Source organism: Alexandromys fortis, unplaced genomic scaffold, assembly GCF_014885135.2.
Source record: "Alexandromys fortis isolate MF-2015 unplaced genomic scaffold, M_Fortis_MF-2015_v1.1 scaffold_26, whole genome shotgun sequence".
Classification (NCBI taxonomy): Eukaryota; Metazoa; Chordata; class Mammalia; order Rodentia; family Cricetidae; genus Alexandromys; species Alexandromys fortis.
Window position 1 is genome coordinate 15,294,931 of NW_026067894.1, and position 24,687 is coordinate 15,319,617.

General features: G+C 47.0%; 1 protein-coding gene across 2 annotated transcripts in view; it reads right to left on the reverse strand.

Annotated features, from left to right (window-relative positions):
• Positions 1 to 5,806: 5,806 nt before the first annotated feature.
• Positions 5,807 to 24,687, reverse strand: part of Oscp1 (organic solute carrier partner 1) — a 32,064-nt gene continuing 13,183 nt past the window's right edge. Inside the window, exons 3-11 of one of the 2 annotated variants that reach the window (XM_050151647.1) lie at positions 21,499 to 21,653; positions 17,511 to 17,678; positions 16,995 to 17,075; positions 12,992 to 13,095; positions 11,587 to 11,715; positions 10,241 to 10,310; positions 8,726 to 8,865; positions 7,033 to 7,096; positions 5,807 to 6,197 (exon numbers count right to left, since the gene is read on the reverse strand). In XM_050151647.1, the coding sequence (XP_050007604.1) occupies positions 6,072 to 6,197; positions 7,033 to 7,096; positions 8,726 to 8,865; positions 10,241 to 10,310; positions 11,587 to 11,715; positions 12,992 to 13,095; positions 16,995 to 17,075; positions 17,511 to 17,678; positions 21,499 to 21,653 (1,037 nt within the window). In that variant the 3' untranslated portion in view covers positions 5,807 to 6,071. The remainder of the gene's footprint in view (positions 6,198 to 7,032; positions 7,097 to 8,725; positions 8,866 to 10,240; positions 10,311 to 11,586; positions 11,716 to 12,991; positions 13,096 to 16,994; positions 17,076 to 17,510; positions 17,679 to 21,498; positions 21,654 to 24,687) is intronic. The other variant, XM_050151637.1, reaches the window with a different exon arrangement.

Sequence of the window (24,687 nt, forward strand, 5' to 3'; positions counted from 1 at the left end):
CGCGGGAGCCCCAGCACGTCAGAGCGTGCGCCTCGCAGGCCGCGGACTACAAGTCCCAGGAGGCCGCGCGCCGTACGCCCCACCTACTCCTCCGTCTTTGTTTTTTTTTCTCCTTTGTAGGTTGGGGGTTTAGACCTGTGGCTCTTGATAACTTGCTTGAACTGATGGCGTTGAGTGGAAGAGAGCATCCTTAAGAAAATAATCGGAAAAAAAAAAAGATAAATTTTCTTCACCTGACTAAAATTGCGGGAATGTGGCCGGGCGTGGTGCCGCACTCCGTGATTCCCACAACTCCGGAGGTAGAGGCAGGTGGATTTCTGTGGGTTCGAGGCCAGTCTGGTCTACAAGAGCTAGTTCCAGGACAGGCTCCAAAACCACAGAGAAACCCTGTCTCGAAAAACCAAAAATAGAAAAAAAAAAAAAAAAAAAAAACTCGGGGCTATGGAAAAGCTGCTAAATTCTGGCATTTGAGAGCTTTTACTATTACAGATGGCCTAAGTTTGACCCATCTCACAACTGCCTGTGGCTAATTAACAATTAAAAATAAAATCTAGTAAGGTCTAATTTTTACATTTTCGTTGTTTATTTTTATTTTTTTTATTTTATTTTATTTATTTATTTTTTTTTTTAGACAAAGTTTCTTTGTGTATCCTTGGCTTTCCTGGAACTCTATAAATTAACGTGGCCTAGAACTCACCAAGATCAGCCTGCCTCTTCCTCCTGAGTGCTGGGATTAAAAGCATGCGCCACCACTGCCCAGTGGATTTAATTTTAATTTATCAATGTGTGTGTGTATCTGAAGGTATGCCATGTGTTAGAGGTGACTGCCCGCAGAGTTCAGAAGAAGGCATCAATTCCCCCGGAACTGCAGCCACAGGGGGCTATGTGCCACCTGATGTGGGTGCTGGGAACTGAACTCAGATCTCTTAGCAGCTGAGTCATCTCTCCAGTTCCTAAAAATAACATCTTTATTTAAAGAGAGAGAGAGAGANTAACAGAGAAAGAAAGAGGGAGAGAGAGAGAGAGAGAGAGAAGGCCACAGGGGCCAGTCTGATCCCCTGGATCTAGAGTTATTGTGAGCTTGTTGTAAGTAACTTAATGGATGTGAGTACTGGGAACCCAACTCAAGTTTTCTGCGAGACCAGTGGTGCTTTTCTTGTTTGAAACAGGGTCTCTCTATATAGTCCTGGCTGTTCTGGAATTTATTCTATAGATTAGGCTGGCTTTGAACTCACAAAGATCTGCCTCCCAAGTGCTTGGGACCACTCTTGACTGGAAAATAACTGTTTTTAAAAAGTGAATTATTGGCCGGACGGTGGTGGCGCACGCCTTTAATCCCAGCACTCGGGAGGCAGAGGCAGGCGGATCTCTGTGAGTTCGAGACCAGCCTGGTCTACAGAGCTAGTTCCAGGACAGGCTCCAAAGCTACAGAGAAACCCTGTCTCAAAAAACTACAAAAAACAAAAACGAAACAAAACAAAAAAGTCACCAGGGGACAAATTCACCTAGACCTTACCAAAAGTAGGTTCTTTTGTGCTTACTACCATTATTATTATTTTTTATTACGTAAGCTAGGTACCTTCAGTAATCAAGGCAACTTGTTATTCCTTTTCTCCTTCCCACCTGTCCCTCTGTCCCTCCCTCTTTCCACTCACTCCCTTTCAGACCATTTCTTTTAGGCCTGAACATACCTAGTGCACTCTCTTATGCAGTACCTAAAGAGGCCAGAAGAGGGTAGATCCCCTAGAACTGGAGTTACAGATTGTGGTGAGCCATTATGTAGGTGCTGAGAACCCAACCAGGGTCTCTGGAAGAGCATCCAGTATCTAGAGGTCTCAACCGCTGAGCTACCTCCCCCTAAGACCCTACTCCACCATTTCTTCTTTGATATACAGTGTCTCGTGTAATTCAGGTTGGCTTTACATTTCAGATCTGGAAAGATAGACCAGAGGAATGGAGAACACAGGGCTATCTGGGGAATGTTCTGACGCCCTGGGTCTCACCTGGGGCTTAGCACATTCACTTGGACCGGCTGCGTTGGAGTCACTGCTTCTTTCTTACAGTCAGAGTACAGATGCTTTGAAGTGGGTAACTGCCCCAAGACAAGATGGTGAATAGGGGGCAGAGATGAGCCCAGAGCACTGTGTTTCAGTTCCAACCATACTGGGCATTGCAGGAGACCCTTGGACCTCTTTGGCATTTGTTTATTGTGTGTGAGTGTGCATCACATGACACAGTGCACATGTAGAAGGCTGAGGACAGCTTTGCGGAGTGGGTTTTCTCCTTCCACTTTGACATGCAGTCTGTAATTGAATTCAGATTTTCAGGGCACGTGTGACGAGCACCTTTATCCGCTGAGCTCTATTGCCTGCCCTTTGCTCTGATTTTAAATGGGGGGACTTGTGTATTACTTAGTCAAATTTTTAGGTAGAGTTATTTTTATGTATTTATTTATTTAGTGCTAAGAATGGAGCCTGGGGCCAGGTGGTGGTGGCGCACACCTTTAATCCCAGCACTTGGGTGGTAGAGGCAGATGGATCTCTGAGGGTTAGAGTCCAGCCTGAACTACAAGAGCTAGTTCCAGGACAGGCTCCAAAGCCACAGAGAAACCCTGTCACAAAAAAAAAAAAAAAAAACCAAACCAACCAAACAAGAATAGAGCCCAGGGAATCCCACACAGTGCTGGACCACTGAGTCACATACCAGCTCCTATTATTTTTTTTTTAATCCCTTCCTGACTCTCGTGCTTTAACCACCATGCAGATAAACTTGTTTTTCTCAATATTTGTGCAGGCCTAGAAGCATGAAACTCGGAGCTTGCTTCATCAGCGGAGATGTGTATCTCTTGTGTATTTAACGAGCAGGCAGGTGTGTTTCAGATCGTCAGCATCTCTCCAGGACAGGTGGAGGGGAGGGAGGAGGCCGGCATTTCTAGGCAGCCTGTGGCTCATCTCCTAGAAACACTCCCAGTGAAGTCTACCTCTGTGACTTCGGGGAGAGTCACAGAACCTTCTGTTCACCTTCACCCAGTGTGTCCTCGGCAGCGGGCCAGACTGCTGAGAGGCTAAACAGAATGCACGTGGTATATTTGTAGCAGGCAGTTCAAGACGTTTCTTCTCCAGCAGAAGCAGGTGGCTCGAACCTGCAGCCCACGGGAAACATGTGCCTCAGGAGAGCCATGAACGCAGCCTGACACAGAACTGTGAATTTAGTGTGGTATTGCACATCTTTTCAGATCTTGGGAGGCAGAGGCAGGCAGATCTCCAGGACAGTCGGAGCTACATAATGAAGACCCTGTCTCAAAAAAAAAACAAATAGAAAACAACAAAACCTCCAGAATTGTAAGTAACTAAAATATTAAAGAAGCAAATGCTGTGGCTCAGTGGATAAAGGTGCGTCTTTCTAAGCCGAATGACCGGAATTCAGGCCATGGGACCCACTGCGTCCTGAGAGATGGACTCTGAAAGCTGTCTCGACCTCCAAATTCATGCATCACGCGCATAGTAAATAATAAGTGGAAAAACAAAAACATGAGCATTTTGATTTGTTTTGTTTTTCCCTGAGACAGGTTTTCTCTGTGGCTTTGGAGCCTGTCCTGGAACTCTCTCTGTAGACCAGGCTGGCCTCAAACTCACAGAGATCTGCCTGCCTCTGCCTCCCAAGTGCTGGGATTAAAGGCGTGCACCACCACCGCCCCGCACCATCAGCTTTTCTTAAACCTAATTTACTTCATGACACACCAGAGCTCCCGACGAGGTGTTGGAAGATGGAGGAGCGAGGTGGGTTTTTTGTGTATCTTATTTTTAATTAATTTGGGGGGGCGGAATGCCTGCTGCAGAGGTGATGGGCAGATGTGGAGGGACTAGGAAGTGAGTAGGTGCTTGATGTGATATTTCCAAAGAATCAATAAAGTATTGTTTAAAATAAAAAATGAAAAACCCTAATTTAATTTTTTTTGGAGTTTTGTTTTTTGTTTTGCGTTTGTGACAGGGTTTCTCTGTGTAGCTCTGGCTGTCCTGGAACTCGCTCTGTAGACTAGATTGGCCTTGAATTCAGAGATCCACCTGCCTCTGCCTCTTGGGCACGGATTAAAGGTGTGCATCGCCACTCCTAGCAAATGTTAATTTTTATGTGCGTGTGCATGTATACTGCATGTATGCTGGTGCCCACGGGGCCGGAAGAGGGCATCAGATCCCCTGGAGTGTTATAGGCAGTTGTGAGCCACCTGATGTGGATGCTAGGATCTGAATTCTGGTCCTCTAGAAGAGCAGTAAGTGCTTTTAACCGTTTAAGTCATCCAGCACCACCATGTTCCTTTTCTTAATAAATTGCTTCAAAAAAAAAAAACCATGATTTTTTTTTTTTTTTAAAAACTCGTTTGTATGGTCGTTGAACTTTTTGCAGTGTCAAAAGGTTGGGCATCTGGTGGGAAGGAGTGTTCTCACTGGGTGAGAAATACCTGGTGGCTTACCTTCCAGGACTGAATCTCTGCCTTGGGCCGGCCAAAGGGCAGGTTCTCTGATCTTGCAATCCAAAACTATATCCCACATTTCTCATGAGTCCACACAGGGATCTTCAAGTTGATCCCATTTTACACAGTGGCCTGCTCAGTTGGGTTTCTCTGTCACCCTCTGCCATTCAGATAGTTGGCTGGCCCTGAACTTGTGGGTCACTGGTCCCAGAAGGGAGCCTGTGAGACAGAACTCCCTGGCCTTTCTGAACTATCTCAGGCAGCTGTGACCTGAGGCAGTTCACGTGAGTCCCTGGGAGAAGCGTGCCAAGTGCGCCTCCTAGGCACCCAACCTAAGGTTCCGCCTGAGGTTTGCTAGGAATGTAGAGGAGACTGAGGTCACAGCTCACAAGCTGGTCTTTGGTGATAAAGGCAGACTCTGGGAAGGAGTACAGGCACAGAAGAACAAACGTCTGGCCAGACTGGGCCTAGCAAAGCTGCCTTGCCACTGCCCGGCTTACTCTACCTCTCAGAGGTGACAGCTCTTAATGTGCAGGAGGCAGAGGCCGGGTAACTCCTAAACTGCCATGACTGACTGCCTTAGTTAGGGCTTCTTTTTATTTTTTCTTTCTTTCTTTCTTCCTTTCTTCCTTCCTTCCTTTCTTCCTTCCTTCCTTCCTTCCTTCCTTCCTTCCTTCTTTCCTTTCTTTCTTTTTTTTTTGAGACAGGATTTCTCTGTGTAACAGTCCTGGCTGTCTTGGAACTCGCTGTGTAGACCAGGCTGGCCTTCAATTCACAAAGATCTGCCTGTCTCTGACTCCCAAGTGCTGTCCTGGAACTCCCTTTGTAGACCAGGCTGGACTTAAACTCACAGAGATCTGCTTGCCTCTGCCTCCTGAGCGCTGGGATTAAAGATGTGTGCCACCACCGCCCCACATCACAGCAGGTTTTTTATGCAGGCGATCTAGGGATCAAATTCAGGTCATTAAATTTGAATGACTAGTACTCTTACCTACAGAGTACCCAAAGTTTTTTGTTTTGTTTTGTTTTTGAGACTGGGTTTCTGTGTAGCACTGGCTGTCCTAGAACTTACCTTGTAGACCAGGTGGGTCTTAAATTCAGAGATTCACCTGCTGAGATTAAAGGCATGCGCTACCACTGCCCAGCTAAAGAAGTATCTTGTCATGTAGCCCAGGATGTCCAGAAACTTTCTATCCTCCTGCACAGAGATTTCAGGTGTTGCTCCTCTGTCCTCACAGGCACTTATGGAGTTCATGTCCCTGCCGGAAGAGCTGCTGTGATAACTAATGGCCACGCCCCCTTACTGACCTGGGCTCAACCTCCGGCCTAGGATGCTTGCATGGTCACCACAGAATTACAAATTATGGGGAAGGTCTGGGTTAAGAGGCAGAATATATTTTGCTGAAAATACATATATGTGCGTGGCTTCAGAAGAGGATGCTCTCTGAGAGGTTTTCAGTTTGTTCTGATATAAAGATGAACTAGATGCAGATCTCAGCTGGAGAAACCAGCAGGAGCACACTGGATCCCAGGCCATCTGTCCCCAGGGTGCTCATGAGGCAGCGTCTTGAGGGAGTGGTAGGCGGTGCCCATGGCACTTCTATAACCTGTCCATCATGGCGAGCAAGTCATCTCCCTTGCTGGCGCTCTGCTGTGTGATCTCCGGCTGCTCTGTGACCTCAAACTCCCCCATGATCCGGGCCAACTCCTCATTCCGTTGCTGGTCCTGTGGGAGAAATGAGGGGAGAGAGAGGAAGAGGATATGTTTGCCAGGTTCCTCTCTGCACCAGGGGATATTTAAGTTTCATGCTGTCAAGGGGCTCAGCTCTTTGCTAGATTAGGGACAAACACAATAGGAGACCATTAGAGACCATTTTTTTTGTTTTTGTTTCTTAAGACAGGGCTATACTGTGTAGTCCTGGCTGTTCTGGAACTCACTCTGTAGACTGGGCTGTCCTTGAACTCACAGAGATCCAGCTGCCTTTGCCTCCCAAGTGCTGGGATAAAGGTGTGCACCACCACTACCTGGCTCAAATTTTTTAAAAAATTTATTTTATTTTCTGTGAATGAGTGTTCTGTCTTCATGTATGTATGTGTAACATGTATGTGCCTATTCCTATTACAATTCTTTATTGGAATATTTTCTTTTTCTTTTTTCTTTTTTTTGGTTTTTCGAGACAGGGTTTCTTTTGTGGCTTTGGAGCCTGTCCTGGCACTAGCTCTGTAGACCAGGCTGGTCTCGAACTCAGAGATCCGCCTGCCTCTGCCTCCCGAGTGCTGGGATTAAAGGCGTGCGCCACCATCACCTGGCTATTGGAATATTTTCAATTGTATTTGCAAACATTTAACACAAGGGGGAAACAGAAACAGTCCTACATCCTACAACCAGAAGAGGCATCAGATCCCCTGGAAGCGGAGGTACAGACGGTTGTGAGCTACCATATAGGTGCTAGGAATTGGATTAATATCCTCTGCAAGAGCAGTAGGGCTCTTAACCACTGAGCCATCTTCGTCCTTGGAGAGTGAAGTTTTTTTTACAAGACGATGATGAGGATACCTACCTGTGTAGCCTGTATGTTGATGACTTCATAGGATAACTCCTCTGGCCTGGACAGTGCTGCGTGTCTGGATGAGGGGGGAAGAAATGAGCCCAGGATACAATGTTAGGGTTTCATCTTCCTAGCATGAGATTACTCATGAGAACATGATGATCTGTTTTCTCTGCATCCTTTTTTGCCATTTCCCCTTGCTTTTCCACTCCCCCTCCCTCTCACATTCTTATATTTCAGAAAGTCATGTGTGTTAGCGTCTCTGCTCAACAAGTTCTGAGGCCCAGACCACACGCCAGTCCCTCCGATCCGCAGTGCGGATCAGTTTTCCCGACACCATTTGTGACCTAGTGGCTAAAACAGCTCCTGCTCTGCTCTTCATTCTCCTACCAGAGCCTCCTGGAAGCCTCCTGAGGGCAGGCCAGGCTCAGGTGCTTAAACTCCATATTTGTATGTGTTCATGAGTGTATGCATGCACAGGTGCCATGGCAAGCATGTAGAAGTCAGAGAACACTTTGTGGGTATCAGTTCTCTCTTCCCACCATAGGGGTCCCCGGGCTCGAACTTGGGTCTCAGGCTTGGGGCTTTTAGCTGCTAAGCCACCTCACCAACCCAGCCTGGTCAGCTTTTTTTTTTTCTTTTGGTTTTTCCAGACAGGGTTTCTCTAGCTTTGGAGCCTGTCCTGGAATTAGCTCTTGCAGACCAGGCTGGTCTGGAACTCACAGAGATTTGCCTATCTCTGCCTCCCAAGTGCTGGGATTAAAGGTGTGCGCCACCTGGTCAGCTTCTTGCTTAGCTGCTCTGCTTAGTAAAACATCAGAACTTTGGGGAATGACTTCTGGGGTTCCGTCTCTTTACTCCCCAGGGAGTCTTTAATCAGGTCAATATGGATTGCTGGTGTTTCACTTCCGGTTTTTACATCTGTGTTTCTGTGTTGTCTGCAGTTGTCGTCTGTGTTCTTATCACATGTAAGGGATTTACATATGTATTTAAACTTGATCTAAGTCATGGGGACAAGAATGTATTTATTTATTATTTAATTTTGAGAGAAGGTTTCTCTATATACTTTTGGAGTCTGTCCTGGAATTCTCTCACAGAGATCCACCTGCCTCTGCCTCCCAGGTGCTGGGATTAAAGGTGTGCGCCACCACTGCCTGGATGGAATATTTTCAACTGTATTTGCAAACAATTAACACAGGGGGAAACAGAAACAGTCCTACATCCTACAACCAGAAAAAAGATGTCTGGAGATTGAGGCAGGCAGGGGTTAAAGGTCATTCATTCCAGGCTAGCCTGGAACTAACGAGCCCCCTGCCTCTGTCTTCAGGGACTGGGATTACAGATGTGTACCACATTTATCCTGGCTCAACACCTGATTCACCTTTATATAACCTAGTAATGGGTTCCTCAATACTGACATCCAAAGACTGCTGGGCTCCAGTGTCATGGCTCTCCACTGGAGAACTCTGGGTTGTACCCCCCCAACCGCCACCTCAGGAAGCTTCTGGGATGGGACCTTAGAGACGGCTACAGAGGCTACAGAACACTGCTGAGTGGCAGCCTCACGGACTTCAGTGGGAGACAGCTGAGTGCCAGGAGGACCAGGAGGTTAAGGGCATTCTCAGCTACACAGCGAATCTGGGGCCATTTGGGCTCTAGGAGACCCTGCCTAAAAGAAGCAAAAGAGAACAGGATTGAAACGTACTCCTCCTCTTCATCGGTCGTAAACAGATTCAACCGGAATCCTGGTTCGGGGCCGCTTGTTTTCTTGATCTCCATCCCTCCCATTAGCCTGGCCAAGAAGTTCAGCTCTTCTTTGGCAAGAGGGTTTGGAGCAATGTTTTCCTGTAGAGACAACTATGTGATTTGTAGCCACACAGGGTGATCGTATTTCCTGCCAAGACCCCAGAGACACAGGGAGGAATTATAAAGCAAGGCAAAAACAATAACAGTTTAAATTATTTCTGGGTTCAGCTACCACACAGAAAGCAAGCTTAGCCAGAAGAACAATCCAGGCAGCAGCAGAGGGACTCTAGCAAAGAAGCAAACCACAGACTTTCAGCTTTGAAGCTGAGTGGAATGCCCCGGGGACCCCCACTTCCCAGGCTGCCTTCCTCCTGGGAGGGGAGGAGAAGGGCCCTACTTCCTCTTCAGTCGGTCCAGTTCCCTCGGCCAAGTGGCTCCTGTCAAGTCTGCAGGGCAAGGGGACCGATCCGGAGGAACTCCCATACTGCCATCTGCTGGTGATATCCAGGAACACAGACTCTAGGCCATTCCCTGACTTCATCTTCCTGCCTGGCTGGGACTCTAACCCACTACCACCAGTTACTGAAAACACATTTCTGTCTTTCATGGAACAAAGCCCCCTACCTCCTGTATAAAGAACAAAATGGAGTTAAGACCTTCCTTAATCAGACTCCAGTGTCCTTGAGTCCAGTAAAACCTCAGCCTCTGCTGTGCTATGAGGGGACTAGCTGCCGCTCCAAACAAGACACTTTGCCACCTCGACTGTCACCCACTTCTCCTCCTCTGCTCTTTGGTGTCTTGCCCACTCCGGAGCCCTATTTCTATGCCACATCCTCTGAAAGCCTTGTCCCCATGCTCCCACCCCAAAGGACAGAGCGCCATCTTCTGGCACAGACTGTCAACGCACCGCTTCCATCTTGTTGCTGTTTGTTTCCAGCACTGTCCTTCCTGGGGAACCCAAAGTTTCTTCAGGATGGGACCACATCATCGCCAACCCATGGACATGGTTCTTATTTAATAACTGAACAGTCCACGATTTGTCCCACAGCTAGCGTGTGGCTAGTTGGTGAAAATGTATAGATACGGAACTCAGAGGGGTGAAAACCTCATGTTGAAAGTGGCTACCACATCCTTAAAACCAGGAGGCACCAAAGAGGGACGATTTGATGCCCGAATTTGCACACGTTGGACCCGGCAGCCACAGGCCTCGTGGCTCTGGCATTTGCCATGTCCTGGTATGTGGCTCTTATTTAATTATAGTGGCAAACCAATCCCCAAATTACCTAATTAGTCAGATCACTGGAAGGCTCTGAGCACAGCTACAATTAGAAACCTGTGTCCTTGTCAGGCTGAAGGGAAGGCTGCAAACAGTGAGGTAAAGGTGACTCGCTCTGGAAGCTGGAGTTCCCCCCCCCCCATCAGACAGCTGGGTGTAGAAAGAAGGAGGAGGAAAACAGGGAGGGCAGACGTTTACCTGTGTCCTTGAGGCTAAGTTCTTTGATTCTGCAGACATATGGGTTTCCACAGGCCGATTCACGCTGTACCTGGTGGCAACAGGAAATGGTGGTGTTATCCACCTGGTTCACTGACTCCCTTCTAACTGCAAACAAAGTTGTCACTTTTTGTTGAGATGTTAAAAGGCACCAGAAAGGGGCTGTGAGTGTAGAGCTCATCTGAGTTATGAACTGCACACATCTTACCTCCTCCCCAAGAAGTAAACCCAGAAAGAATAGCATTGAGGCCGGGCAGGGGTGGCACACACCTTTAATCTCAGCACTTAGGAGGCAGAGGCAGGCAGATCTCAGTGAGTTCAAGGCCAGTCTGGTTTACAAAGTGAGTTCCAGGACAGCCAGGACTGTCACACAAGACAAACCCCTTCTGGGGGGCGGGGAAAGAATAGCATTGAGGACATGGATAACATTCCAAGGTGGCCATACGGCTTCTACAGCCAAGAGACACTGGCTACTTCTCCTCCATGGTGATTTAACATTATATATCTTTTGCCTTGGAAATGTTCCTAGGGATCCCCGACCCTTAGATGTCAGGGTTGTACAAGCATTATATTTGGGGAAATGACTCCACTGATTAATGGGGTTTGTTTGTTTTGCTCCCAGACAGGCTCTTTAGTACTCTAGGCTGCCCTTAAACTCACCATGTAGCCCGGGATGACCCTGATGAACTTTTATCCTCTTGTCTTCATATCCCAAATGCTGGGATTATGTGGTTTATGTGGTACTGGGAACAGAAGGCAGAGCTTCATGTGTAATTGGCAAGCGTCCTATTAGCTGTGCCACATCCTCAGTGTAATGGTCTGTCCTGTCCCTTTAAGAGACAAGCCATGCCCATTCCCTCCCCCATCCACCAAGGCAAGCTGATCTTCAGCTTCTAGCCTGAGTCCCTTCCTTTCAGCCCCCTCTCCCCCTCTTAGAGGCAGCTTCTGTCTCTCCTCTCTCCTCACTTCTCCCTTTCCCTCCTCTCTTCTGTTTCTCTCTCTCTCTCTCTCTCTTTCTCCTTCCCCTTCTCTCCTACGCCTCCACAACAACCCACTAAATAAATATCCAACTTCCATTCTGCATGGTGTACCTATCTGTCTCAGTCTCTCACCTGCCATGTGGCTTCCTGCCTGGGACCCAGCTGCCTTCATGGCCTGCCATGATCTCAGGACATGCTGCCTGCTGCCACCACTCAGAGATCTGCAGCATTTTACTTAAACCATTACACTCAGCATAGTCAGTGGGGATTTTTCAGAGCAGAGGTCTGGTTTTTTGTTTTTAATGATATGCCCTCTGTGGACTTCATTCAGAGGGAGAATTTGCTTACATGTTAGTTCCCAGTTTCAAGACTCTATTTCCATACAGCTCAAAAGAACCTTCCTTATGTGCGGCAACATAGTCTCCGCCATGCTTGAATTCTATCTTCTTCACTTCTTCTCCTTTGTCGTTGAACATTCTGAAATACAAAGGATGGCATGACAGGAATTCTCTAGACCCTGGAGCCTCAGAGGCCACCTCTGTGTGCACAGCAGGACAAAGAAGCTAGGCTGGGGGACCAGAGAGAAGGCTCAGAGGTAAGAGCAGTGGCTGCTTTTCCAGAGGTCCTGAGTTCAATTCCCAGCACCTGCATGGTGGCTCACAACCATCTGTAATGAGGTCTGGCGCCCTCTTATGGCATGCAGGCATACACGCAGACAGAACACTGTATACATAATAAATAAATAAATTTTAAAAAAGAAGCTAAGTTGGAGGTGTATTTCAGCACACTTGCTTAGCATGTGCAAGACTGTGGGTTCTATTCCCAGGGACCCTAAAACCAACCAAACAAGGGCTGGAGAGATGGCTCAGTGATTAAGAGCATTGCCTGCTCTTCCAAAGGTCCTGAGTTCAATTCCCAGCAACCACATGGTGGCTCACAACCATCTGTAATGAGGTCTGGCGCCCTCTTCTGGCCTGTAGGCATACAGACAGAACATTGTATACATAATAAATAAATATTAAAAAAAAAAAAAACCAACCAAACAAAAGATAAAGACAAGTTGGATGGTGGTGGCGCATGCCTTTAATCCCCAGCACAAGGGAGGCAGAGGTAGGAGGATCTCTGGGAGTTTGAGGCCAGCCTGGTTTAGAGTGAGTTCTAGGACAGTCAAGGCTACACAGAGAAACTCTGTCTCAAAAAATCAAAATGAAAAAAAAAAAAAAGAAAGAAAAGGGCTGGAGAGGTGGCTCAGTGGTTAAGAGCATTGCCTGCTCTTCCAAAGGTCCTGAGTTCAATTCCCAGCAACCACATGGTGGCTTACAACCATCTGTAATGAGGTCTGGTGCCCTCTTCTGGCCTGCAAACATACACACAGACAGTATATTGTATGCATAATAAATAAATAAATAAATAAATATTTTTAAAAAATGAAAGAAAAAGAAAGATGAAGACAATTCTGACAACTAGACAGAGGCACGAGAGCTGTGTAAACATCTCAGAGTATGTGGCCTTCTCACAGCAACCACTTAAGGGATGAGGAGATGGACCTAGGAAGTGGGTGGCTTGCCCCAAGTATCCTCCACTCAAGTGGCTACAGTGGGATTCGTCCTCGACCTCTGGATAGCTGAGCTTCACTGAAGAAAAGACAGGTAAGCAGAGCCGGAGGGGCTCCGCAGGGCTACAGTTCCTGGGGTGGGCATGTTCTGTGTTTCTGCCCCTCAAACACGGTGAGAAGTCACCACTGAGGAGTTACCTGATGACTCCAGGAACTTCAGTTCCCCAGGGAACAGGCCCGGACACCGGCAATACAAAGCGACCATTAGAATTTTGAACTTTATCCTTTAGAAATGTGGATACCTGGAAAAAAATTATATATGTCATTTTTCTGCTATGCTTTCATGGACACACATGTTCTGAGAATGAACACCGGGCAATGGTTTGTGAAGCTACCTAGTGAGCTTGTAACATGAAGGGAGCGACATACCAAAATGGACATGCAGGTTTAGAGTGGCTTCACCCACACAATGAGTTCACACACACACATACACACACACACACACGTTCATATTCATTCATGTGTAGTTATGTGTATGCGTGCATAAGTGTATGTGCACATATGCATGTGGATGCCTGTGGAGGCCAGGAGGCAGGGGGTCCCTTGGAGCTAGAGTTAGTTCTAGGTTCTAAGTTATGAGTCACCCAGAACAGGCGCTCCTAACTGCTGAACCACTTCTCCCGCCCCATATAATAAGTTGACTCTGAGCTTGACCCTAAACCCTTCAAACGTTTTCTTGTTTTAAAGATGAGGAAAATTTATAAAAACAGCATCCAGGAAGACAAGGCAGTGGTAGAGCACTGGTTTAGCATGGGTAAGGCCCTGGCATCAAGCATAGGGAGCAGGCGGAGCCTACACATAGTAGGAGCTCAATAAAAGGCAGCTAATTCTTAGTCTGCCTGGAGGATTGGGGGTGCAGTTAGTTTAGAGCACTTGCTAAGCATGGCTGAGGCCCTGGGTCCACACTCCAGAGCTAGAAGAAAGACAGTAAATGGCCTATGAGGACCCGGGACACAAACATACATGTAAAAACGTCATGTGGTGGTCTGAATGAGAATGGGCCTTGGCTCACTTCAATACTTGGTCCCTAGTTGTTGGAACTGTTTGGAAAGGATTAGGAAGTGTGGCTTTGATGGAGGAGGTGTGACCTTGGTGGTGGAGCTGTCATTAGGGGCAGGCATTGAGGTCTCATTCACCCTGCCTTGTGTTGCTCTTCCAGAAGACCGGGGTTCAATTCCCAGCGCCTACATGATGGTTCACAGCTGTCTGTAACTCTAGTTCCAGGGCTCTGACACCTTCACACCAACACACATAAAATAAAGTTAAATAAATTATTTTTTTAAAAAGCCTGTACTAATAGGCCAAACAGTTTATAATGTATTTCTTTGGTAGTGAATGGCTTTGGGATCGGGTGGGTCAGAAACTTCTGTCTACAGAAGGGAAGGGAATATTTGTGGAGAGTTAAGATAGGGTGATGCTTTCAATAACGCAGACAATGGGAAGAGCAGGAGAGTCCTGATGGAAGAAGGCAAGAACGAGAGGTCATAGTTCAGAGGGATGGTGGAGGAGCAAGGCCTTCCGGAGCAGCTCTGGAGTGTCTCCAGAGGGCTGAAGGGGATTGTGGGGCTGTGGCAGTTGTAACTAACCCTTGAGGAGCCTATATGGAACTGGTCCTAGTGCAGTCTCTGTCAAGGTCCCTGTGCACAGGCCAGGACTGTGGCCGCATTCACGATGCCTCATGTAGTTCCATGATATAGAAGGCTTGGTGTTGGATATGCAGTTTTGTATTTGCTTTGGTTAAAAACGCAAGAGTGCAGAACTGTGTTTTCTTGATGTAGTTGGTTTTGCTAACAAATTTAAAATCTATCAAGACTATTTTGAAAACAGAAAATTTGTATGGGCAATCACAAGTTGCAAGGGAACAGAAACACCATTAAAGACCAGAATGGGAAGCCAGCCCAGATGTTCGGATCATTGGCAGAGGATTGCCAAGCTGTGTGATTCATCCCCACTTCAAATCAGTCCCAGTCCCCCCTCCCCCCCAGGCTAGCGCATAGCTGAGGATGACCTTGAACTCCTGTTCCTCGGGCCTCTACTTCCCCAGTGGAGGTTTACGGGTCTGCCTGCCATGACTGGCTATGATTTTGATGTTTCCTTGTTTACTCATTTAGCAATTAAAGCCCAATATATTTAGTGACTTAATATATTTTAATGAGTTCACTGTAGAATTATTATTAGGCATGTCTTTTCATTACAATGAATTTTATCTCCTCACAACTGAGAAATCAATATGGCTGTTTATATTACTGCAATCCATAAAATATGCCTAAAAATGCATGGTCCTGGAAACACTATGAAGTAGAATTTTCAGTATGTTCAAATTGATGTCAAATCTGCGCAAAACTTAATCTTGCTTGCACTTTCATATTTTTATATTTTCACCCACAAACATTAGAGATCTTAGTTTATATTCATGTTTTTCTTGCTCCATCCCTAGCTAATACAATGAAATTATTCATGAGGGTTAAAAATAAAATTGGCATTAGAGCTGAAATCTATTTATCATCTGTCCCCTGGAAGAGAAACACATTCTGGCGTAAACCACACTCTAGTCCTTTCCTTGATTTTGGTTTTCATTTGTGTGTAAGTATGAGGTCCCAAAGGTACAGGAGGGTCTGTGCCCCTCTGTTCTGCTTGTCCGCCGCAGTTCCTCACTCCAGAAGGCAGAACCATGACGAGTTTCTTACATATCCTTTGTAGAAGTGGTCCATACCATTCATATACAAGCGCACACATGTAACATGTACATTACATATGTCCCTTCACTGGGTTCTTCTAGCAAACTCTAAATTACATACTGTCATTTCCACTTCCAGGTAAAGGAGCTAGGATTGAAGAGCAGTGATTGGCACAGAGTCAAGGGCTCAGTGTGCACCAGTCTAGCACCAGGGCCATGGCTGGTTTGACCATCTTTCACCTCAGTTGGCTCAACTTTAGGAAGGAACAAGCCCCATCTGGTAGAGTCACCTTCCCCGACCCCACAAGTTCGGAGGTGGCTTTGGAGCCTGTCCTGGAACTAGCTTTGTAGACCAGGCTGGTCTCACAGAGATCCGCCTGCCTCTGCCTCCCAAGTGCTGGGATTAAAGGCATATGCCACCATCGCCTGGCCGGAGGTATGTTTCTGAAAGTTAGGGTAGAGAACTGTTTGGAGTAGGCATGACACAATGAGAGAGGGACATTTAGGGGACAACAGCCAGCGAGAAATGAATGCAGGCTAAGGCTCATCTGCAGGAACTTGCTTCGTATACACGCAGACATGGTCATGGTCCCCGAAACTGTAAGGTGAAGAATGTGAGCTAATGTGTCAGCAGCTCGCCGAGAAGGGCAGAGCCTTAGGAGGGGAAATCCTGTGCACTTCCTTTTTTTTTTTTTTTTTTTTTTTAGTTTTTAAAGACAGGATTTCTCTGTAGCTTTGGAGCCTGTCCTGGAACTAGCTCTTGTAGACCAGTCTGGCCTCGAACTCACAAAGATCCGCCTGCCTCTGCCTCCCAAGTGCTGGGATTAAAGGCGTGCGCCACCACCGCCCGGCCTCCTGTGTGCACTTTCTAAGCAACTGGACAGATCAAAAATGGAGAATCAAAGTGACTTTGGTTCTAAGCCAAGTGAGCGGTGGAAAGGATGTGTCCTCAACAGAGGCCACAGAGTCAGGTACACTTGGCTTTCGGGCAATAGTTTAGCTTCAGACATGGAATTATAGGCCCAGTAGACCTGATCAGGATGGAGTTCAGCAAGTGGGTGGATGGGTGAAGGCAGGGGAGGAAGGCTTGGAGACAGGTAGAGGGAGAGTTAGGGGAAGGCAGAAAGGGAAGTGGGAAGGCCCAGGGAAAGGGAGCAGGAGGGCAGCCGTGTGACAGCATCTGATGCAGGGACACTCAGGGTAGGAAGCTTGAGAAAAGCTCTGAGGTCAGACTGGCACCTGGACAGGCAGTTCTTCTGCAGAAGCAAAGGATAAACCAACATTTCAAAGAAGCTCAATGGAAGCGGGGGAAAAATGGCTGAAATCTATCACAAGAATGGTTATCGTCACAGATTCAAAGCGTGATGGGCAACATTAGCTGAGCAAAAATCCTGCTCCTGGTCTTTCCAGATGACTGGCTGGTGGCCAGGGCAGCAGTCAGTCACAGGGGTTCCAGGTACTTACTCGGATATGCAGGTCTTGGAAGAAGATGAGCAGTGTCTGCCGGATCAACTGGAACTCCCCGGCAGAGAGACTCCCATATATCTGTGAGGCAGAGCAGAGGGAAGCACTGCACTTTCCACCACAGGCGAGTTGTGGGGACAGGCAGGGTTAGGGTGCTCAGGGGTGGGACTCAGATAAGCAGGGACCTCGGCAGCAGGAGTGTCAGTACCCACCCTCCCAAGTAGAACAGACCCTGCCGTGCCACAGGTCTGGAGTGTCTCTCTGTTCCCCCCAGTTCAACAGACAAGCCCTTTCAGGCATGGGGGAAGTTCTCTGTCATTGCTTTCCCTCCACAAAGGCCATAGTAGAGAGCCTAAGATGATAACTGCCCATTGCAGTTACAAAATAGGCAGCTGTGGGATTTTAGGAATGTCCTAGCTTTGACCCTGTCATTGTAATCAGAGAACCTGCTGGTCCTTACAGTTGGCTGAGAACAAGGGTTGTGGCAGTGAGATGTCGGGCTGGTGACAAGCTTACTTCTATTAGCTGCCGGAAGGTCTCGTCCACTTGATGCAGGATGGTTGGGGAGTCCCGGATGAGTCCCTTGATGGAGTCTAAATGGTTGAAAGTGACCAGCAGCACATCTTTGGGGCGAGGACACAGCAGCACTTGGTATTTGAAAGCCATGGTCATCAGGTCATAGAGCTGTCAACCCACACATAGACAGATGGGATCATCAAAGTAGACCAGAACCTGAGCAAAGCAGCTGTGGGGACCATATGCCAGAGCACTTCTGAGAATGTGAGGGGGTGATGTTAGTAACTGAGCTAAGACAACAGCACTAGCCAGAATGTCTCTGGGCAAACCATGGTTTCTGGTCATCCTCTGTGTCTTCCTGATGGACACATTTGAGACCGTATTTGTTGTTGTGGGTTCTGCACTGGGCCCTGGACTTGGGAGAATCTGGAAATCCTGATTCGAGTACCTCTTTGTTCCATTTCTTTTTTATTTTTACTTTATATGTATGCATGTTTGCCTGGATGTGTATCTGTGTACCATGTAAATGCCCGGTGCATACAAAGGCCAGAAGAAGATGCTGGATCCTCTGGAATTGAAGTCACAAACAATTGTGAACCACCTTGTAGGTGCTAAGAATAGAACCTGGGTCCCCTGGAAGAGTAGCCAGGTTCTTAACCACTGAGCCATCTCTCTAGCCCCTGTAGCTTGTTTTCTATATGACTATTCCTCCCCTCCCCCTTTTTTTGTAGTGCTTTGAATGGAACCCAGGTTTTGTGTACACAGAGTGTGATGGTTTGCACAGGAATGGCCCCCATAGGCTCACATATTTGTATGCTTGAAGAGATGCTACTTCAAGTGACAGGTTTTAGGAGGTGTGGCCTTGTTGGAGGAAGTGTGTCACTGGGTGGGCTTTGAGGTTTCAGAAGCTCAAGCCAAGCCCATTTCACTCTCTCTGCCTGCTGATCTGGATATAGAATTCTCAACTATCTCTCTGCCTGTCTGCAGCCATGCTTCCTGCCATAATGATAATGGACTAAACCTTTGAAACTGTAAGCCACCCCAATTAAATGTTTTCCTTATAAGAGCTGTCATGGTCATGGTGTCTCTTTGCAGCAATAAACATCAATTAAGACACAAAGCAAACATTTTACTAACTAAACTAAATCCCCAGCCCTACCCCCATTTTTATTTTTAAATTTTTAAAATTAAAAAACATTTTGAATTATGTTCATGTACATGCATGTAGGGGTGTACAAATGATTGTCAGTGCCCTAAGAGGCCAGAGGCCTTGTTTCCCCGTGGAGATGGAGTTAAAGGTGGCTGTGAGCCACTTGACAAGGGACCTGCACTTGGGTCCTCTTAAGTATATGCTTGGAACTATCTCTTGAGCCCCCACTCTTATTTTTAAATTAATGAATCGATTAATATAGTTTTGAGACAGGGGACCAAACTCACCATCAAGCAGAGGCTAACACTGAACTTCTGATGCCCCTGCCTCCACGTCCCAGTGCTGGGATTATCACAACACCAGGCTTCCTAGTTCCATTTTTAAATGTGGCATGTAGTTTTTGTTTGTTTGTTTGGGTTAAATAGAAATATAAAGTGCACAATCATCATTTTCTCCACAGCACACCCTGACACTGGGATTCATGAGTCTAATGGCCAGCCAGGCTCTTTCCCATAAACTTCTTAGAGGAAACACTATGGACGGTCCTCACGTGGATTATTTGTTGACACTGTGGGCCATGGGCTTCTGGAAGACAATGAGAAACAGGAGCTTTCTTTGCTTGGACTTCTGTAACCAATGTTGGGCCCTGATAGGCTGGGATGTAGCTCTGTGGAGTAGGATGTAGCATGTGCCTAGGATGGATGAGACTTGGGGTTCAGTCCCCAGCATCACAGAATTTTGTCTCCAAAGACAAAATGATCTGGACCATCAATCTCTTTTATATCTTGCCAGTACCTTGGTTTCCACCAATGATGCTTATGACATACTGTGCCAACTGATGCCGTTGATGATGAGTTTCTCCACCTCCTTTCTGATGATCATGGGCTTCATGAGAGGTCTGAAGGAGGCCATGATGCCAAGCAGAAGACGGGCAGGCTGAGGAAGGGGCTCCGCCCGTGTTAGCGAGAGGATGGTCTTTGGGATGAAGTAACGTTCCCAAAGACAGACAACAGGAGATAAAGGCTCAGTTAAAGCTGGTGTATCTCACTGAGGCCTCTAGTACCAACACCAGACAGATGCTGATTCTGTGTACCCACTCACCATCTAGTGTTAGTCTTTAAACTTCAAAACAAAGTTCATATAATGGAGCAAGTTGAAAAATAATTATCGTTATTCAAGTCTAACTTCACAATTGTCTATAGTCCTAGAACTTGGCATGTGGGTATGTGGCTCAGTTGGTAGAAGTTACCTAGCATGCAGGAAGTCCTGAGTTTTATTCCTAGACGTGGTTGTGCAGGCTACCATATGGGAAGTGGAGGCAAGGGGATCAGATGTTCAAGATCTTCCTTAGCCTCATAGTGAGTTGGAGGCTAGCCTAGGAAACATAAGACCCTATCTCATTAGTTTCTCCCCAGTGTCCTAGATCTTTAGGTCTAAGTGGGTACCTGCTGAGGCAAGGGGTTAACCCTCAGTGTCATACTTACGAGCCATCCACCTCTTTGGACACAGGGTCTTTCATTGGCCTGGAGCTCACCTATTCGGGTAGGCTGGCTGGCCAGCAAGCTGCAGACAGCTTCCTGTCTTTGTCTCCCAGTGCTGGGTTTATAAGTGCACACTACCATGCCCAGCATTTGGTTCTGGGGCGCAGACTCATGTCACCATGTCTGTGAGGCAAGCCCTTGTGACTGAGCGCAACCCTAATGTCACACTGTGCTGCAGGCTCTTCTCCAGAATGCAACAGGACATTTGGCTGCCAGGCTTTCCTGGGTTGCTCTTGGCTGTGATGGTTTCTCTGACTTTGGTCACGTTGACAATTTAAAAAAAAAATAGTATTATTATTTATTATTATTATTATTATTTATTTTTCTTTTTTCTTTTAGATGTGCTGTGTTCTTTTTTTATAATGATTTATTTAACTTTTATTTTATGTGCATTGGTGTGAAGGTGTCAGATCTTGTGGAACTGCATTTTCAGACAGTTGTGAGCTGCCATGTGGGTGCTGGGAATTGAACCCGGGTCCTCGGGAAGAGCAGTCAGTGCTCTTAACCGCTGAGCCATCTCTCTAGCCCCTATTATTTATTTTTCAAGACAGGATTTCTCTATGTAGCTCTGGATGTCCTGGAACATTTTGACAATTTTTTATTTCAAGACAGGGTTTCTCAGACTGGAGAGATGGCTTGGCAGTTAAGAGCACTAACTGCTCTTCAAGAAGACCTGGGTTCAATTCCCACCACCCACATGGCAGCTCACAACTGCCTGTAAATCCAGTTCCAGGGGATCTGACACCTTCACACCAATGCACATAAATAAAGTTAAATAAATCATAAAAAAAATTATTAAAAAAAAAAAAAGACAGGGTTCCTCTGAGTAGCCTGTCCTGTAGACCAGGCTGGGCTTAAAGGCCTACACCACCACCACCTGGCTAAAACCAATTAATAAGGTATATTTAATGTTTATATTATTGGACTTCATTGTGACATCTGCATACAATCACATCATGCTTTGATCATACTGGAATTCCTAACCGCCCGCTCTTCCCTCTTCCCAGAGGTGAAGCTTGGGGGTTGAGCCCTGAACTGGGGCGGCACATGCTCTCCTATCCATAAACGGGGACTGAGCAGCGGGGCTCTCTTTGGGCAGGTGAAACACAGCAGAGGGGTGGAGTGCAGACGCCTTCTAAGATTCGCTCCACCTGACAACCGACTACAGCTCATAACTACACGTACTTGCTTCTCCCAAGACACCGCTGCAATTGGAATCCTATTTGATCCCGCCCCAGGACAACCTACTGCACGTGGGAGGGCGGCAGTGAAGCTGACAAAGTGGCTGTCTGCTCACCTTATCCATGCTGGCCTGGTTCAGTCGCATAATGGAGGAGTGAGCCAGGCGGTCGTACACCGTCCTCAGGGCCTTCTTAGAGTACAGCTCCTGGGGTTTGAACAGCTCCTCCATAAACTTTCTGTTGAACATGGTTGAGATGATGTCATTCAGAACTGCAGAGACAAGAGAGAATCCCGATGAGCAAGGAAGGTACTGCGTGTACTGCAAGAAGCCGTGGGTGCGAGTGGAGTTAGGCACAGAGGGAGTTGAGAAGCGGAGTGCACAGTGGGAGCAGCCCCTTGGGGAGAAGCCCAGGGGCCCAGTAGAAAGCAGGGCTCAGGAGTGCTCTGTGACAACCTCCCACGGCAAATGTCCACGATGACAATATTAGAAGACTGGGCTTCAGGTGTTACACACAACTTTCCCCACTATTATATGTCTTGATAAGGAAAATCTCTTTCCCTTCCTTTTTTAAAAATTAACTAATTAATTTAAAAAACATTTAATATTCATTAGTGGTTTGACTGAATGCCTATCTGTGTGAGGGTGTCAAATCTCCTGGAACTGGAGTTACAGGCAGTTTGAGCTGCCATGTGGGTGCTGGGAATCAAACCTGGATCCTCTAGAAGAGCAGTCAGTGCTCTTAACTACTGAGCCATCTCTCCACCCTCCAGAAAACTTTTCTTTTAAAAAAATACTGAAAAGGCCGGGGGATGGTGGCGCATGCCTTTAATCCCAGCACTTGGGAGGCAGAGGTAGGCAGACATCTGTGAGTTCAAGACCAGCCTGGTCTACCGAACTAGTTCCAGGACAGGCTCCAACGCCACAGAGAAACCCTGTCTCGAAAAACCAAAAAAAAAAAAAAAAAAAAAAAAAGGACTGAAAAGAAAAAAAAGTACTGCTTTGCCAGGCGGTGGTGGTGCAGGCCTTTAATCCTAGCACTCTGGAGGCAGAAGCAGGTTGATCTTCAAGTTTGAGGCCAGCCTGGTCTACAGAGATCCAGGGTAGCTAGGACTATACAGAGAAACCCTGTCTCAAAAACCAAAAACAAACAAACAAACAAAAACCCCCAAACAAACAAGCAAGCAAGCAAATGAAAAAGAATGTGGGGCTGGAGAGGCAGCTCAGCCATTAGGAGCAGCTGTTGCTCTTGCAGAGAACTTGTGTGCAGTTCCCAGCATCCACACGGTGGCCCACAGCCATCATGGACTCCAGTTCCATGGGATCCAATGCCCTCTTCTGATCTCTGAGGGCACCAGGCATGCGCGTGACATAAGTACAGACATATATGCAGGCAAAGCACCCACACACATAAAATAAATAAGTCTATAATTTTTCTGCTGAAAATAGTTATAAGCATATAGATTCTAAGTTAGAGCATATCCTTAAAAAGAGAGACAGTACATACATCCTTATTTATCTTTATGTATATGGATATTTTGCCTGCCTGTATGACTATACACCATATATGTGTGGTGCCCCCAGAGGAGGGAGGAAGGTGTTGGATCCTCTAGGACTGGAGTTACAGATGGTTGTGAGCCACCATGTGGGTGCTGGGCATTGACTCCAGGTCCTTTGGAAAAGCAGTCAGTGCTCTTAAGCACTGAGCCATCTCTCCAGTCACCCAGCACACACATTCTTAAAAAAAAAAATTCAGGCCGGGCGGTGGTGGCGCACTCCCAGCACTTGGGAGGCAGAGGCAGGCGGATCTCTGTGAGTTCGAGACCAGCTTGGTCTACAAGAGCTAGTTCCAGGACAGGCTCCAAAACCACAGAGAAACCCTGTCTCGAAAAACAACAACAACAACAACAACAAAAAACCCCCCCCCCAAAAAAAAATTCAGGTGGGATGGGGCATGGTGTGCATGTCTTTAATCTTAGTCCTTGAGAGGCAGAGGTAGGGCTCTGTGAGAGATGGTGACCAGGCTGGTCTGCAAAGTGACTTTCAGGCCAGTCAGGTCTACATGGTGAGATCCTGTCTCAAATAAACAAAAAGAGGGAGCTGGCGAGATGGCTCAGAGGTTAAGAGCACTGGCTGCTCTTCCAGACCTGAGTTCAATTCCTAGCAACTACACAGTGGCTCATAACCATCTATGTTGAGATCTGGTTCCCCCTTCTGGTATGCAAGCATACCAGAAGAACACTATAAAAATAACTAATAGATAAATATTTAAATCAATAAATTAATTAAAACTTCATTATTAGTTCATGTGTGCAGGAGTGGTGGTGAGGCCTGTGGAGGTTGGGGACACCACAGTGGCATCGCTCCTTCCCTTCCGCCTTTCCAGAGGTTTGGGGGTTGAACGCAGGTTCTCAGGCCGCATGGCAAGCATGTCCACTGTGCCATCTCACTGGCCCTTTTACAAAAAATACTTTATGATTAGCGCATGTGCGTGATGTGTGTTGTTTTCCTGTTAAGCAGTCTAAACTGTTTTTCCACTTAAAATTAAACTTCACGAATGTCAGGCAAACAGTGGTGACTAACTTCTCGAAACAAACATTTCATGAAAATAGACACGGCTGCCCACTGGTTAGAGATGACAGTGTTTTTAGATCGTCTACAAAATAGGCCCTTCAGATTGCTCCCCATTAGCGTGCCCTAATTCCACAGCACCGGAAGAGATCCCATCCTGTTCAGGGGCCTGTGGAGAATGAAAGCCTCCTGCACACCGGCATGGCCTCAGCCCTGTTCATATTTTACACTGCTCAGGGAAGCATCGCTAGTGAAGGGAGCAGAAGCTCTGGTGTGAGAACAGCAGCAGGTACAGGTAAGCATAGATTGTTCTTAGTGTTTTTATGTCATTGCGTGTTGTGGGGGGCCGGGGAGGTACATGCGTGTTAAGGTGCATCTGTGGGGGTCAGAGGGCAACTTTACAGAATCTGTTCTCTTCTTGCATGCTTACACGGACTCTGGTGGTTGAGCCCAGGTTGTCAAGGGTGCTGTTGCTGAGCAGGTGCCTTTACCTGCTGGGCCAACTGCTGGCCTCAATCAGTCTTGAAAAAAATGTAAAAGCCGGCGGTGGTGATGGTGACACATCCTTTTAATCCCATCACTCACACTCGAGAGGCAGAGGCAGAGGCAGAGGCAGAGGCAGAGGCAGAGGCAGAGGCAGAGGCAGAGGCAGAGGCAGAGGCAGAGGCAGAGGCAGAGGCAGAGGCAGAGGCAGAGGCAGAGGCAGAGGCAGAGGCAGAGGCAGAGGCAGAGGCA